This window comes from Choloepus didactylus, chromosome 13 (genome assembly GCF_015220235.1).
Source record: "Choloepus didactylus isolate mChoDid1 chromosome 13, mChoDid1.pri, whole genome shotgun sequence".
Classification (NCBI taxonomy): Eukaryota; Metazoa; Chordata; class Mammalia; order Pilosa; family Megalonychidae; genus Choloepus; species Choloepus didactylus.
In genome coordinates this window covers 18,353,157-18,370,041 of record NC_051319.1, presented here as the reverse complement: position 1 = coordinate 18,370,041, position 16,885 = coordinate 18,353,157, and the positions used below count along the sequence as shown (strand labels likewise).

Here is a 16,885-nt window from a genome sequence, read left to right as displayed (position 1 = left end):
TGTATAAATGATTATTTTGTTATTTTGATACATCTTACTCATGCAGTCCTTGTTTAGACATAATATTTCAAAATTATGAAATCAATACCTACATAATATCATTGTATATAAATTTTTGCCTGATTTGGATATGCTATTTATTTTTATATTGTCTTAAGATAAATGTTTCCCAAAATTCTGTATTTCTCTATTGGGTTTCACTTAACATCAAATAAATCATGTGTCCAAATATTTTACATGATCACCACATATCTTCTGTTTTTCTTTAGTTTCTGTCCATGAAGGCATCAAGTCCTGTATATAAAATCATCTTTATAAAGTATTCCTGTAACTAATTGTAAAATAATGATAATGGTAATCTTGGAGAAGCAGTAGTTCCCTAGACAATATAAGTGCCCCTCACCTTCTCTTTATGTGCTTGCCATACTTTGGTCAAGTCCCCTCTTCTAGAAGGCATCTTATTTTCCCCTTCTGTGCCTCAATAGAAAATAGAAGGCGTCTTATTTCCCCTTTCTATTTCTCAAGCAGAATTGTGAAAAAATTCTTCTTGGACATCTTTAATAGAGTGCTTCCCTGCTATTTACACTCTTGGGGAAGCCCAAATCCAAACTAAAAATCGTTCTAAATATTTAAGCAAACAAGGATAATATAATAACTAACTTGAACAACCGCTTTATTTAACATTTAGAACTTTAGGTTTCAGGTCCCTAGAATAAAGACCAAGGGACATGATTTTTAATTTGAAATTTTTATTGTCTTAGCTGTTAGAGGAGAGGGAATTTTGAGTGACCCTGATTACAGATGACTGACTGACAAGAGTCGGTGTTTCTCATCAGGTAGTGTTTATTCAAGGATACTTTGTCATAAAGCATGAGGATAATACCTTTTTGACTGAATTAATTGGGGATTAATTTTGTTTTAAAATCTTCGTAAGTCTTCATATCCTTTTAAGCTCTGGAATACAAACCTCTCCACCCTAAAATGAGGTAATATATTGGCATACATTGGCATGCATTATCTCCTGCTTTTTCCTAGATTTACAGTGGCCACTGTCTTGACCTAAAATCATGAAAACATGAACTGTGTTTCCTTTATTTAGTAGTAACTAAATCATGAATGGCACTGAAAGATAGATATATAGATATATAAAGCAATGTGTATGATTCTCTATAAGATGTGATTTTTGAAAAGGAGGCAAATTTAAACACCTTTTATTTGCCTTTTTTTGTAGCTTAATAAGAGCAATCATCTTATATATAGGAAATTTTACAAATCCGTTTTTAATGAGATACAGATAACACTTATATTGACACTGCATTGTAGTTTATATTTATAATTAGTGCTTTTAATCCTCAAAGTATATTTTTATAATGATTTAAATATATGTATATATTTTCTGCTATATGGTGATTACCACTTTTAGTGGTTATTACAATAACAAAATTTAATATTAAAATAAAACTGGACCTACTAAAAGTTTTATCTGGGAGGAAAACTGTAAAGAATAAAAATTTTGATTTAACATTTAAAAGCTACAAAACTAAATATCAAAAGAGTAATTTCAGTACTCAACTAGAACTGCATGGTAACTGAATTGGAAAGTTAAGATTTTATGTTTTGTTATTGCTTATTGTTAAAAGTTCAAAGCATTGGCTAAAAGTTCATTTGGTATATTGTCTTATAGGGGTCCGGGTGGTGGTAGACCTTGGCCAAACCCAACAAATGCCAATTCAGTGAGTATAAATATTTATTGTTATTTTTGCAATCTGTAGCATTTAGCAATATAAAAAGTTGCTTTTGAAAGCCCTGCAATTTGTTCTATTAGCTTTTTTTAAAAGTAATCATTCAAAATAAGTTTTGTATATGGTTTTAGAAAAATACAAATTTTTTGAATATATATATATATATAGCTTGAAGATCTAACAGAGACATGCATTCTTGGTAGATTAATAGACTTTCAAAAATAAATATAGAAGTAGTGTGATTTATATAGCATTTATATAGTGGTCTGTATTTTTCCTAAAATGGTTTGAACTTCATGTTAGTTATTTTAATCTCTAAGTTGCCAGATAGGTTTTTATTCTAGGGACCTTATCAGAGACTTGCAAGTTATTATGATTTTCTTTGCTGTACTAATTATTCCTAGCTTTGGTCTCTCACTGCCTCAGGAAATAACTGCATATTTGCCTTGTGCCTGTGAGCTAAATTGCCATCCTTGGACATCCTGTCTATGTGTCTGACATCCAGTGAATTTTCCTTACATGTTTGTGTCAGTGGTTTGACTGCACAGCTATTTTTCTTTCATAATAATGTCACATAAGTATATGCATAGGTTGAAAATTAAGCCATCAGTCTTAAAGTTAATATGATACTGGAGATGTTTTCTATCTTGACTTTGAAACCATGAGTTCCTCAATATGTGAGAGAGGACTGCTGTGTACGTTTGTGTAGTCTGTGCACTGCTCAAAAGTACCTGGGTCAGAGGAGTCAGTGGGGGTCTAAAATACAGTTTGTGTACCATTTATGAAGCCTCTGGACATCTGAAGGGTGCCTTTTGCTAATATGCACAAAGGCACCTTCATTGGCCTTACTGCTAAATAAACATGAAACCGATCCAGTGTTTAAGGTTAATTTAAACTTCAGTTGACATATGTATGGTATAGGAAGAATCATCCTATCCATTGTTTATACTATCCTAAAGCAGAAATCACTTTCTTCTCAAATAGGTAGATGGAAACTGTTGTAGTTTTAGAGAAAAAAAGTGTTCATTTATATTACCTATCTCTTTCTTAGTTTCAATACCTATGGCATTTGCTAATTGAATGAAATTTTTTGAAAAGAATGATGATGTTGCTTCCATTTGAGTGTTTAATGGGCTATTTAACTTCAACAGATCTTCTTTCTAAGATACTGTTTTGCCAGATATTACGTTATAAAGTGAATATCTTTATTCCTCCAAAATTCTTTCAGTTTACTTGAATGCTTTCAAGAGCTCACATTTCTTTTTACTTCATGCTATTTGCCTTTACTAGTTCATTTTATTTTAAAATGGCATCTGGCTAGTATCTCAAGATAAACGTCTTCAACTTCCTATTAAAATACCCATACGAATGCCAAAAGTGAAAATTTTTCTGACACCAAAAACTCAATCTCAACAATCTTCCTATTATCAGAATGTGGAAAGAATGTCCATTATCTGCATGTCTGATGAAACTGGATTAAATGTTTAAATGCATAATCAATAGCCCACTCTAACTGTGTTTAAGCCTTTCCATGTAGAAGCGGGAAGACCCTTTTCTCCTACTTCACTGTCAGTTCAGCCATCCATCCATCTACTGCCCATTGCAGACAGCCAGATCACACTCACAGGCTGCTCATTCAATCAGTAACTTCTTTTATACTCTTATCCAGAGACTACATCTCCTAAAATCCACATAGAAAGGTGGGTGGGATTGAGGGATGGTTATATTAAGGATGGTGCTTTGTTCCAGTAAAGAATATTAGAGACAGAAATGAAAAGAGCTGTAGTAGCAGTGCATTCTGGTGATTTTTGCTTTTTTTTAGGTACTTCTTCACTTCAGGATTTATAGAGCCAAGCAGTGTGGATAGGACAATTTACTATAATCAGGTCAGCAGCCCTGCACTATTTTATAGCCTGAGAAACATAAGGAATTAGGCTAGGAGCTATGCATATCAAACTGCTGTCCAGTGGTCAATCTTAAATGGGCATTTGACTGGACACATGTAGACAAGTAATGGAGTTGGAAGCAGGCCCCTGTTTAATACATACCACATCTGGATACATCTCTCCTCACTCAACGTATGTGAGTAAAGAAAAAAAAAATTCAGAAAGAGAAAAAACACATCATCCTGAATATACCAAGGAAAAACATTCCTCTAAAAAAATTTATTAGGAGATCAAGAAAAAAAATAGGAAACTGATGACATTCTAGCAAAAATATAGGGTCCCCGGCATCGTGGGACTGAGAGTATCTTCTTGACCAAAAGAGGGATGCAAAATGAGACGAAATAGTTTCAGTGGCTAAGAGATTTCAAATGGAATCAAGAGGTCACTCTGGTAGACATTCTTATGCACTATATGGATAACACCTCTTAGGTTTTAATGTATTGGAATAGCTAGAAGTAAATACCTGAAACTACCAAACTTCAGCCCAGCAGTCTGGACTCCTGAAGACCATTATATAATAATGTAGATTACAAGGGGTGACAGTGTGATTGTGAAGACCTTGTGGATCACACCCCCTTTATCTAGTGTATGGATGAGTAGAAAAATGAGGATAAAAACTAAAGGACAAATGGGGTGGGATGGGAGGGATGATTTGGGTGTTCTTTTTTCATTTGTATTTTTTACTCTTGTGGTTCTTTCTGATGTAAGGAAAATGTTCAGAGATAGATTGTGGTGATGAACGCATAACTATGTTATCATACTGTGGACAGTGGATTGTATACCATGGATGATTGTATGGTGTGTGAATGTATTTCAATAAAACTGAGTTTAATAAAAAATATATATATAGGGTCTCTATGAAACAGGAGCAAAAAGTGTTGAGGAATTTTTCCCAAAAACGACTCTTTATATTGTAGTGAAAATTCCACACTTGGACTTCCTGTCCATATTTAATATTGCATTCTTCATTTTTTATCAGTACCGTAAGTCTCTGGCTCCTCAAGACAGGATATTAAAGTAGTTGTTTTCAAATATGTGTTATTGACTTTTTTCTTTTAAATATGTTTTTTGAAGTAGCTTCAGATTACAGAAAAGCTGCAAGACTAGTAAAAAGAATTCCCGTATATCCTTCAGCCAGGTTCCCCAAGTATTAATCTTTTACCACATTTGCTTTATAATTTCATATCTTTTTCTGAACCATTTGAATGTGAGTTGCATACATGATGGCCCTCTGTCCCTAAATACTTGAGTATGTGTTTCCTAAGAACACAGACATTGTCTTTCATAACCACAGTACAATAATCAAAATAAGGAAATTAACATTGATGCAACTTTGTATTCTAATCTACGGACCTTATTCAGATTTCACCAAAAGAAAATCCCAGTTCATTTGTTGCATTTATCTCTCATGTCATGTCTCTTTTTTCTGCTTTAATCTGGATCGGTTTCTCAGCTTTTCTTTTTGACAGTTTGCTGAGTATAAGCCAAAATGTACCATAATTTGGTTTTGTCTGATGTTTTCTCATGAATAGATTCAGGTTATGAGTATTTGGCAGGAATACCACAGAAGTAATTTTGTTTTTCTCAGTGCATCATTTCAGGAGGGACATAATGCTGATATTTCCCATTACTAGTAATGCTAACTTTGCTCACTTGGTTAAGGAGGTTCTTGTCAGATTTCTTCCTCCATACAGTTACTATTTTTCCCATTGTAATTATTAACTGGTGGAGTCATAGTTTGAGACTATAATAAATATCCTCTTTCTCCTCATAGGCATCCACTAGTTTGCATATCCATTGATGATTCTTGCCCAAATCAGTTTTTACTGTGTTGGTTGCCAACTGCCTGTTTTCTAATTCTGTCCTTTTCAAATTATTAGGTGGCTTTCTATGATAACACAAAGCTTTTCTTTTTCCCCTATTCATTCATTCATTCATTCACGTATATCATTTGGACTCTGATGATTATTTCATTCACTGTTTTTCTATTTATTTATTATTTTTATATTATAGAATTTATAGGTTTACAGAAATATCATGCAGAAAATACATAATAACCATATACCTGACCTGTTATTAACACCTTGCATTAGTGTAGTACATTTGTTACAATTGATGAAAGAATATGATTTGTATTAGGCAGGGTTCTCTAGGGAAACAGAACCAACAGAAGATATCTGTAAATAAGAGATTTTATAAAAGTGTTTCACTTAACTATGGGGATGCATGAGTCCAAATTCCGTAGGGCAGTTCACAAGCTAGCAACTCCTTCTCTGATGAACTCCCCAGGAGAGGCTGGCTGGCAGAAGCAGAAATGAAAATTCCCTCTTCTCCCTTAAGTGTCTTCAACTAATTGGATTAAATCCATCTAATTGGATTCTCTCATTGTGGAAGACACTCCCTTAGTTGACTATAGATGTAATCAGCCACAGATGCAATCAATTGACTGGTGATTTAATAAACCAGCCTTCTGGTTTATTAACCAGCCATGAAATGTCCCTGCAGTAATGGTTAATCCAGTGCTTGCTTGACCAGACAACTGGGCATCATCACCTGGCCAAGTTGACACATGAACCCAACCATCACATTATTATAATTATACTATTTACTACAATCCATGGTTTATATTAGGGTTCCCAGTTTGTATTGTACAATGGAATATTATTCATTCATAAAAAGAAATAAAGTTCTGATACATGCAACAACATGGATAAATCTCAAAGACAAATATTATATGATCTCACTGTTACGAAATCATTAGAATAAGCAAATTCTTAATCTGAAACTAGAATATTGGTTATCAGGAGCCAGATGGGTATAGGCAATGAGGACTTAATGCTTAAATTGTACAGAGTTTCTATTTGGAGTGATGGAACAGTTTTAGTAATGATGATGGTAGTACAACACTGTGAACATAACAGCACTGAATTAGGTTGTATGTTATTAGAATAAACATTAAAAAGAAAACTAAAGGTCTCTACAACACAGACAGGAGACCCTAATGTAAACCATCTCAACAACAGAACTAGGAAATGTATATATATTTATACACACACACACTGACATACATCTATATCTTTCAATGTCTATCAGTATATATTAAAAGCCTGTGTTCACAATGATACCTTTAATTTTAGTACAGTACTACAGGGTTCATTCTAGCCTTTCTTTCCATATTTGTACTCGATTCTCTGAACATGAGAAGCCTGGCTATCATTATCTACAATATATTTGCTTAATTGCTTTATCCTTCACTATCCACGATTTGATAATGAAAAATTGCTTTGAACAGATATGCTGATGACAGTGTAAGAAGCTCCAGAGTGCCATTCCCCTATAGAATCTTTGAACAACTGGCAAAAACTGGCAGAGCCATCTTCCTCAAAACTGTGGAGTATAGTTAATGGGTTGCAGTAATTGGGTGAGTGCTGAATCAAGACAACACAGCTTGAAAAATGGTAGGAGAAGCTCATGGGACCTTCACTAGTCCCTCCCCTAAACCCTTCCCAGTGTGGTGTGATGCCAGCCTGCACTCCCATCATGGGTCTCTGGCCCTATTCTGGAGGGAGTAGAGTCACTCCTACGCACGTACTGGAGTGCCTATTTGTGGGTGGTAATATATCAGGTGGAAGCCTGTAAAACAGAACTAGGAAGCTTGTCTCAGGCTCACCTTCCCAGAACTTGTCAGAGATAGAAGCAGCTTGCAGACAGCTAAAGTAGTGAAAGTGAAGATTAAGTCAAAATGCCTGAGGCAAAGGATTACCTGCATTAAGCACCTAGGAGAGGGAGGAAGTCTATCTCATAGGGAGTTGGTGGAGGGGGGGGGGGGGGTGGTGTTCAAATTCAAGGAAAAGGGAGAGGGGGGCGGAATTCCTAAGTTCATGAGGGAGCACAAGCCCAGGACAAGAAGCAGTCTTCAGAGAGGCTAAGATAAGACAGAGAAGACCCTGCATTTCTTATTCATCTCAGGCTGATCTTCTCGATGGGAAGGATAAACTCTAAAGGAAACTACCAGACAAAGCACAGCCAATTTGCAAAGTCTGTGAAAGTTGTTTCTGTGTTGGTTTGTTTTTGTTAGCTCCTGGCACTTGAGGATGTTGCTGCCATATCACTAGCTGGATACAAACTTAAGGAAAAGACAGCTCAGGGATTAAATCCTACAGTTAACTCTTTAAGATATTAAAATGTAGTGTGCAAAAAAGATGACAAAGAAACAGGAAATGATGGCCCACAGGAACAAGGTAAAAATCCACAAACCACCAATGAAGATCATCAGACTTTGGACATAACAGATACAGACTTTAAAAAATTGATCCTCAAAATGCTCAAGGAGATAAAGGAAAACACAGCAAAATAAATAAATGACATCAGGAAAATGATTACTGAACAATATGAGAATCTCAATAAAGAGAAATTTGAAAAAGGAACCACACCATATGGTTGGAGTTGAAGACCACAAAAACTGAAATGAGAAATTCCCTAGAGGGATTCAAAGCAGATTGGACCTGGTAGAGAAAAGAATCAGCAATCTTGAAGATAAGACAATTGAAATGATTCAGGCTGAGGAACCCAAAGAAGAAAGAATTTTAAAAAGTAAATATAGCCTAAGAGACTTGTGGGACATCATCAAGCACACCAATATTTGCATTACATGAGTCTGAAGGAGAAGAAATAGAGAAGAGAGCAGAAGGAATATTCAAATAAATAATGGCAGAAAACTTCCTAAACTTATTGAGACATCAGTATATTCATTCAAAAAAACTAATGAAACCCAAACAGGATAGATTCGAAAAGAACCATGCCCAGACACATAGTAATCAAACTGTCAATTGATAAGGATAAGAAGAGAGTACTGAAAGCTATAAGAGAAAATCAACATGTTACATACAAAGAGTCTCAATAAGATTAAGCACTGATTTCTCATTATCAACCATGGAAGAAGGAAGTGGGATGAAATATTTAAAGTGCTAAAAGAAAACAATTGCCAACCAAGAATGTTATATCAAGTGAGACACTCTTTCAAAAATGAGGGAGAGATTAAGGTGCTCCCAGATAAACAAAAGCTGAGGAAGTTCATCACCATTAGACCTGCCCTACAATCATGTTAAAGGGAATTCTTCAGACTGAGAGGAAAGGAAATTAAGCAGTGGACCAAAGTGGCATGCAGAAATAAAGACCTCAGGTAAAGGTAACCATATGAGTAATTATAAATTTATTCAATTTTTTTGGCAGGTAACTCCACTTTTCACTTCTTACAGATTATAAAATGGATATGCCTAAAAAGTAATGATAACTATGGTTTTGGAAATACAATATTTAAAGACATAATTTACATAAAAGTACAACAAAAAGGTGGGTAGATGGCAGGTTACATGAACATTGTATATGTATGCTATTGAAGTTAAATCAAACATTGTTGATGTAGATTTAGGATGTTAAATTTAAGCCTCATAGTAACCATAAAGAAAATATATGAAAAAATGTATACAGAAAAGAAATGAGAATGGACTCAATATGTTTCAATACAAAAAAATCAAGTAAATATGAAAGAAGGCATTAATAGAAGAATTGAAGTCCAAAATAGGTATAAGACTTACAGAGACTAGTAATATAGTGTGCTGGTTTGAAACTGTTGTGGACCCCAGAAGAGCCATGATCTTTTAATCCAATTTTGTTGGGTGGAACCTTTTGATTGTTTCCATGGAGATGTGACACAACTGTGGGAGAGACTTTTGATTAAATTATTTCCATGGAGATATGACCCCACCCTTTCTGGGTGGGTCTTAATTAGATCACTGGAGTCCTTTAAGAGAACTCACAGAAACAAGGAGCTCAGAGAAGCTAAGAGAGATATTTTGGAGAGAAGCTAAGATATGTATTCCAGAGTTTGCCCCTGGGAGAAGCTAAGAGCTGACACGGACCCAGATGCTTGGAGAAGCTTGCAGATACAGACAGAAAGATGTCTGGAGATGCTAAGAGATGAAGCCCAGAATTTGCCCTGGAGAAGGTAAGAGAGGACTCCCAGACACTTAGAGAGAAATACCCTAGGAAAACCAAGCAAAGAGCTGAGAGAAGCTAAGAGAGACAGAGGCCTAGAGACATTTTGGAGAAAACCATTTTGAAATGCAACCTGGGAGCAAAGGACTACCAGACTACAGCCACATGCCTTCCCAGCTGGCAGAGGTGTTCTGTATGCCATTGGCCTTTCTTTAGTGAAGGTATCCTCTTGTTGATGCCTTGTTTGGACACTTCCATGGCCTTAGAACTGTAAGTTTGTAACCCAATAAATTCCCTTTATAAAAGCCAATCCATTTCTGGTATTTTGCATAACAGCAGCTTTAGCAAACTGGAACAAGAAAGAAATTTTCTCAATATGATAAAGGGTGTATATGAAAAACTCACAGCTAATATCATACTTAACAGTGAAAGACTGAAAACTTTTGCTCTAAGATCAGGAACAAGACAAAGATGGCCCACTTATCCCCACTGTTATTCAACATTGTACTGGCAATTAAAGCCAGAGCAATTAGGCAAGTAAATGAAATTAAAGGTGTCCAAATTGGAAGGAAGACACAAAACTTTCTCTATTTTATATAACATGATCCAGTTTAGAAAATCCTGAAAAATACTCAGCAAAGCTACTTGAGCTAATAAATGAATTCAGTAAAGTGACTGTGTTTAAGATCAACACACAAAAATCACTAATATTTCTATATACTAGTAATGAACAATCTGAAAAAGAAATCAAGAAAAAAGCTCCATTTACATAGCAACTAAAAGAATCTAACATCTAGGAATAAATCTAACCAAGATTGTAAAGGACTTATACACAGAAGACTACATACAATACATTGCTCAAAGAAATCAAAGAATTGAAGGATATTCAATGTTCATGTTTCAGAAGACTAAATATTGTTAAGATGCCAGTTCTACCCAAAGCCATTTGCAGACTCAACACAATCCCAATTAAAATTCAAACAACCTTCTTTGCATATATGGACAAGCAAATCATCAAACTTACTTGTAAGAATAAGGGACCCTGGATAGCCACAGCCATCTTGAGAAAGAAGAAATTCAGACAATTCACACTTTCTAATTTTAAAACTTATTATAAATCCACAGTAATCAAACAGCATGTTACTGGCACAAGGACAGACATATAGATCAATGGAATCAAAATGGGAGTTCAGAAATAAACCTTCACAACTATGGACAACTGATTTTAGACAATGGTTCCAAGTCCAGTCATTTGGAAAAGAATAGTATCTTCAACAAATGGTGCTGGGAATACTGGATATTCATATGCAAAAGAATGGAGGACCCCCTAACTCTCACCATATACAAAAATCAACTCAAAATGGATCAAAAACATAAATATAAGAACTGGACCTATAAAACTCCTAAAATAAAACCTAGGGAAGCATCTTCATGACCTTCTGTAAGGCAATGATTTCTCAGACTTTACACCCAAAGCATGAGCAATAAAAGAAAAAATAGATAAATTTTATACCTTTATGCAGAATTTCCAGGGAAGGTGGCAGAATAGGGAGTGACAGGATACACTCTTATCCAAAAGCAGCTAGAGGACAGGCAGAAACTGTATGAAACAATGGTTCTGGGCCTCCAGAGGCCATGAGAGCACTGACAGCATCCAGGAAAGAGTGAAATGGGGAGACTGAGAAGCTTCAGCAAAGGAACTGTGCATGAATCATCCACCCTCAAGGCAAGCAGCCTCAGTAGAGTCTGTTGATGGCTGCTGTGGATGGAGAGAGAGGGACATAGGAATCTTTCTGCTAGGAAACAGGCCAAGTGATGAGTGTGGGCTGCTGATAGGCGAGGGTGGAATGCTGGGTACTGGCTCTAGCCTGCTTCAGAAAGGGTTCCCTCTGGACATTGTTTTAACACAATCCCTACCAGGGATGGCGTGTGTGGAGGTTAAAAAAACACTCCCTCCAGAAGCCTGTGGGGAAGAATTTGCTAAAGAATGCCATCTCCTGAGCAGGACAGGGAAGCACTGCTTTGGGAAGCTGGGGAATAAAAGGCTTTTTGGAGTCTTTCCTGACCATCTTCCTAGGGCCCTTTGGAACTGGTCTGTGCCCTCTGCAAGGGCCCCTGGCCCTGTTTTGATCATTTAAACGTGGGCAATTCTAAAGATCTAGAATAGATTGAACCAAGAGTCAAAGAGCCTTAACAAAAACCCAATCAACAATAAAGCCTTAGGTAAGAGAGAGACTCAAAATCTGAGTAAACCCATCAAGATAATTAGATGCCTAGACATCAGCAAGAAGTTACAAGCCATACTAAGAAGCAGGAAAATATGGCTCAGTCAAAGGAACAAATTAAAAAGTCAGAGAAGACACCGAATTTGGAACAACTAATTGAAGATGTTCAAACAAATCTCAAGAAAAGTAACAGCAAACTAATCCTAAAGAAAGCAGAAGGAAAAAAATAACAAAGATTAGAGCAGAAATAAATTTACAATAATAAGATAGCAGAGAGAATAAACAAAACCAATATTTGGTTCTTTGAGAAGATCCTTAAATTGACAGACTTTTAGCTGTACTGACAAAGAAAAGAGAGAAGATGCAAATAAATAAAATCAGAAATGAGAAAGGGGAACTCCCTAAAGACCCCACAGGAATAAAAAGGATCATAAGAGGATACTGTGAACAACTGTATACCAACAAATTAGAAAACTTAGATGAAATGGACAAATTCCTTAAAATACCCAAACAACCTACACTGACTCCAGAAGAAATAGAAGACCTCAACAGGCCAATAACAAGTAAAGAGATGTAATCAGTCATCAAAAACCTCCCAACAAAGAAAATCCCAGGACCAGGTGGCTTCTCAGGTGAATTCCTACCAATCATTCCAAGAAGAATTAATACCAAAAAATTGAAGAAGAGGGAACACTACCTAACTCATTCTATGAATCCAACATTTCCTTAATACCAAAGCCAGATAAAGATGCTACAAGGAAAGAAAATTACAGACCAATTTCTCGAATGAATATACATACAAAATTCCTCACCAAAATACTTGAAAATCGAATCCAACAACACATCGAGAGAATTACACACCATAATCAAGTGGGTTTTATCCCAGTCATTCAAGAGTGGTTCAACACAAGAAAATCAGTTAATGTAATACACCACGTTAACCAATTGAAGGGGGAAAACCACATGATCATCCTGACTGATGCAGTAAAGGCATTTGACAAAATCTAGCATCCTTTCCTGATAAAAATGTTTCAAAAGATAGGAATAGAAGGAAACTTCTTTAACATGATAAAGGGAATATATGAAAAACCCACAGATAAATTGTACTCAATGGTGAAAGACTAAAGCTTTCCCTTTAAGATCTGTAATAAGACAAGGATGCCCACTGTCACCACTGTTATTCAGAGTTGTACTGGAAGTTCAAGCTCAAGCAGTTAGGCAAGAAAAAGAAATAAAAGGCATCGAAATTGGAAAGGAAGAAGTAAAACTTTGTAGATGATATGATACTGTATATAGAAAGCCCAGAAAAATCTACAAAGCTACTAGAACTATAAACAATTTCTGCAAAGTGTTGGAATACAAGATCAACACAGAAAAATCATTAGTGTTTCTATACACTAGTAATGAACAATCTGAGGAGGAAATCAAGGAAAAAAAATCCATTTGCCATAGCAACTGAAAGAATCAAATATCTACAGATAAATTTAACCAAGGATGTAAAGGACTTGTACACAGAAAGCTACAAAATATTGCTTAAAGAAGTCAAAGATTTAAATAAATGGAAGGACATGGACATTCCATGTTCATGGATTGGAAGACTAAATATCATTAAGATGTCAACTCTATTGAAATTGATTTACAGATTCAGTGCAACTACAATGGCCTACGTTTCAGAATTGGAAAAGGGAAATCCAATTACCAAATTTATTTGGAAGGGTAAGGGGTCCCAAATAGCCAAAAGCATCTTGAAAAAGAAGAACAAGGTTGGAGGACACATGTCCAGACTTTAGAGCATATTACAAAGCTACGATGGTCAAAACATCATGGTACTGACACAAATAGAGATAACAGTGACCAATGGAATAGATTTGAGAGTTCAGAACAGTCTCTTCAACAATTTATATTAGGAAACTGGATATCCAAATCCAAAAGAATGAAAGAAGACCCTATCTCACACCTTACACAGAAACTAACTCAAAATGGATCAAAGACCTGAAGTAAGAACCAGTACCATAGAACTCCTAGAGGAAAATGTAGGGATACATCTTCAAGATCTTGTGTTAGGCAATGGTTTCTTAGACTTTACACCCAAAGCACAAGCAGTGAAAGAAAAATAGATAAATAGGGCCTCCTCAAAATTAAAAACTTCTGTATTTCAAAGGACTCTGTCAAGAATGTGAAAAGGTAGCCTACACAATGGGAGAAAATATTTGGAAACCACATATACAATAAAGGTTTATTATCTAGAATAGATAAAGAAATCCTACAACTCAACAATAAAAAGATAAACCAATTTTAAAATGAGCAGAAACTTGAATAGACATTTTGCCAAAGGGAAAATACACATGGTCAAAAAGCACATGAAATGATGCTCAACATCACTAGCTATTAGGGAAATGCAAATCAAAACCACAATGAGATATCATTTCACACCTTCTAGAATGGCCACTTTTTAAAAAACAGAAAGCTACAACAAGTGTTGGAGAGGATGTGGAAAAAGAGAAACACTCCTTCATTGCTGGTGGGAATATAAAATAATGCAGCTGCTGATGTAGACAGTTTGCTGGTTCCTCAGAAAGTTAAGTATAAACTTGCCTTATGATCTGACAATCCTACTCCTAGGTATACACCCAGAAGAACTGAAGGCAGTGATGCAAACAAACATTGCACACCGATGTTCATGATGGCGTTATTCACAATTACCAAAAGATGTAAGCAACCCAAGTGTGTCCCATCAACATATGAATGGATAAGCAAAATGTAGTATATACATACGATGGAACATTATTTAGCAGTAAGAAGGAATGAGATCCTGATGCATGTGACAACATGGATGAACCTGGAGGACATTATGCTGAAGACAAGTATTGTATGATCTCACTAATTTGAACTAAGTATAAAAAAAGTTAGAATCTAGAATATAGGTTACCAGGAAATAGAATGGGGATAGAGAATGGAAAGCTGATGCTTAATTTGTGTAGAATTTCTATTTAGATGATTGTAAAAATGTTTGGATCTTGATAGAGATGATGGTAGTGCATTACTGTGAGTAAAATTAGCAGCACTAAATTGTGTGTGAGAATGTGGATGAAAGGAGTGGTTTGGGGTCATGTGTGCTACTAGAAGGAAAGCTAGAGGATAAGACATGGGGCTTTATAACATAGTGAACCGTGTAGTGGACAGTGGTTGTGGTGAAGAGTACAAATATAAGAATGTTCTTTCAAGAACTATAACAAATGTACATCACTATTACCAGGTGTTAATAGTAGGCTGGAATATGGGAAAAAACACACCTAATGCAAACTGTAGACTATATTTAACAGAAATATTTTTGTATTCTTCAAATGTAAATAAATCTATAGAGACAGAATTAGATTTGTGATTATCTAGGGCTGGGGAAGGCTAGAGGGATTGAGAGGTGACTACTAAGGGTATGGGTTTTTTTCTTTTTGGAATAAAAATGTTCTAAAATTGATTGTGGTGATGAATGCACAACTTTGTGGTTATACTAAAAGCATTGATTGTATACCTCGGATCGATTTTATGGTATGTGAATATATCTCAGTAAAACTGCTTAAAATTTTTTTTATGCATCAGAGGACTTCATGAAAGTAAAAACACAAGCTACAGAATGAGGGAAAGTATTTGGAAACCACGTAACAGATAGGAGTTTAATATCCAGAATATATAAGGAAAACCTAAACTCAATAACAAAAAACAAACATCCCATTAAAATATGGACAAATACTTGAATAGGCATTTCTCCAAAGATGTTATACAAACGGCCAAAAGGCACATGAAAAGATGCTCAACATCATTAGCCTATAGGGGTATGCAAATCCTACCCATAATGAGATACCATTTCCATGAGTATGGCTACTATTTTTTTAAAAAAGTAAAATAACAAGTGTTGCAGAGGATATGGAGAAAGAGGAATATTTGTTCATTGTGGAAGAGAGTTTGGTGGTACTTCAAAAGTTAAGTATAGAATTACCATATTACATGTCAATCCCACTTCTGGGTATATACACAAAAGAATTGAAAGCAGGGATTCAAACGCATGCCCATAGCGCCATTGTTCACAATTGCCAAAATACGGAAGCAATCCAACCATCAACAGATGAAGGGATAAACAAAATGTGGTATATAATACAATGGAATATTACTCAGCTGCAAAAAGGAATGAAGTTCCGATATAAGCGACAACATGATGAACCTTGAAGTTATCATGTTGAGTGAAATAAGCCACATACAAAAGGATAAATGTGTGATATCACAGATATGAAATGATTAGAATAAGCAAATTCGTAGAATCAGAAACTTGAATACTGGTGTCCACATGCCAAGTTGGGGATACAGAATGTGAATATAATTCTTAATTCTGTCCGGAATTTCTTTCAGGGGTGATAGAAAGTTTTGGTAACGGATGGTAGTGATGGTGGCACAACATTGTGTATGTAATTAACACCACTGAATCATGTATTTGAATGTGGTTAAAAGGGGAAATTTTTGGTTGAATATATGATAGTGGAATAAAAATTTTTAAAACACTGTGAACTGTACAACACAGTGAACCCTAATATAAACTATGGACTATAGTTAATAGTACAATTATAATGATGTCTTTCATCAATTATAACAAAGGTACTATATATTAATGCAAGGTGTCACTAACGGGGGCATATATGGGAACTCTCTATTTTCTGCATGATTTTTTTATAATGCCACAACTTCTCTAATAAAAAAATATATATTAAAAATTGCATTTTGGTACCCTTTGCATGGCAGAGATACATTTTTTCAGGCAAGTTCATGTTTTTAATTCAGAATAAAAGATGTGATTTTTCATTTTAACTTCCATGACTGAGGATTACAGGATTAGCCTCATGTTCTTATTTGGAAGTTTTTTTTAAAAATCACCAATTCTATTTTCTTTTCTTTTTCACCAGAAACTGTGTGTTTGGATTTAGTTGTA

The 16,885-nt window shown here is 35.3% G+C and overlaps 1 protein-coding gene across 5 annotated transcripts in view; it reads left to right on the top strand.

Annotated features, from left to right (window-relative positions):
• The window catches only part of SSBP2 (single stranded DNA binding protein 2), a 402,865-nt gene that overhangs the window by 340,622 nt on the left and 45,358 nt on the right, over nt 1-16,885 (top strand). For all 5 annotated transcript variants that reach the window (XM_037801548.1, XM_037801547.1, XM_037801545.1 and 2 more), the window contains one exon: nt 1,685-1,733. In XM_037801548.1, coding sequence (XP_037657476.1) covers nt 1,685-1,733 — 49 coding nt within the window. The remainder of the gene's footprint in view (nt 1-1,684; nt 1,734-16,885) is intronic.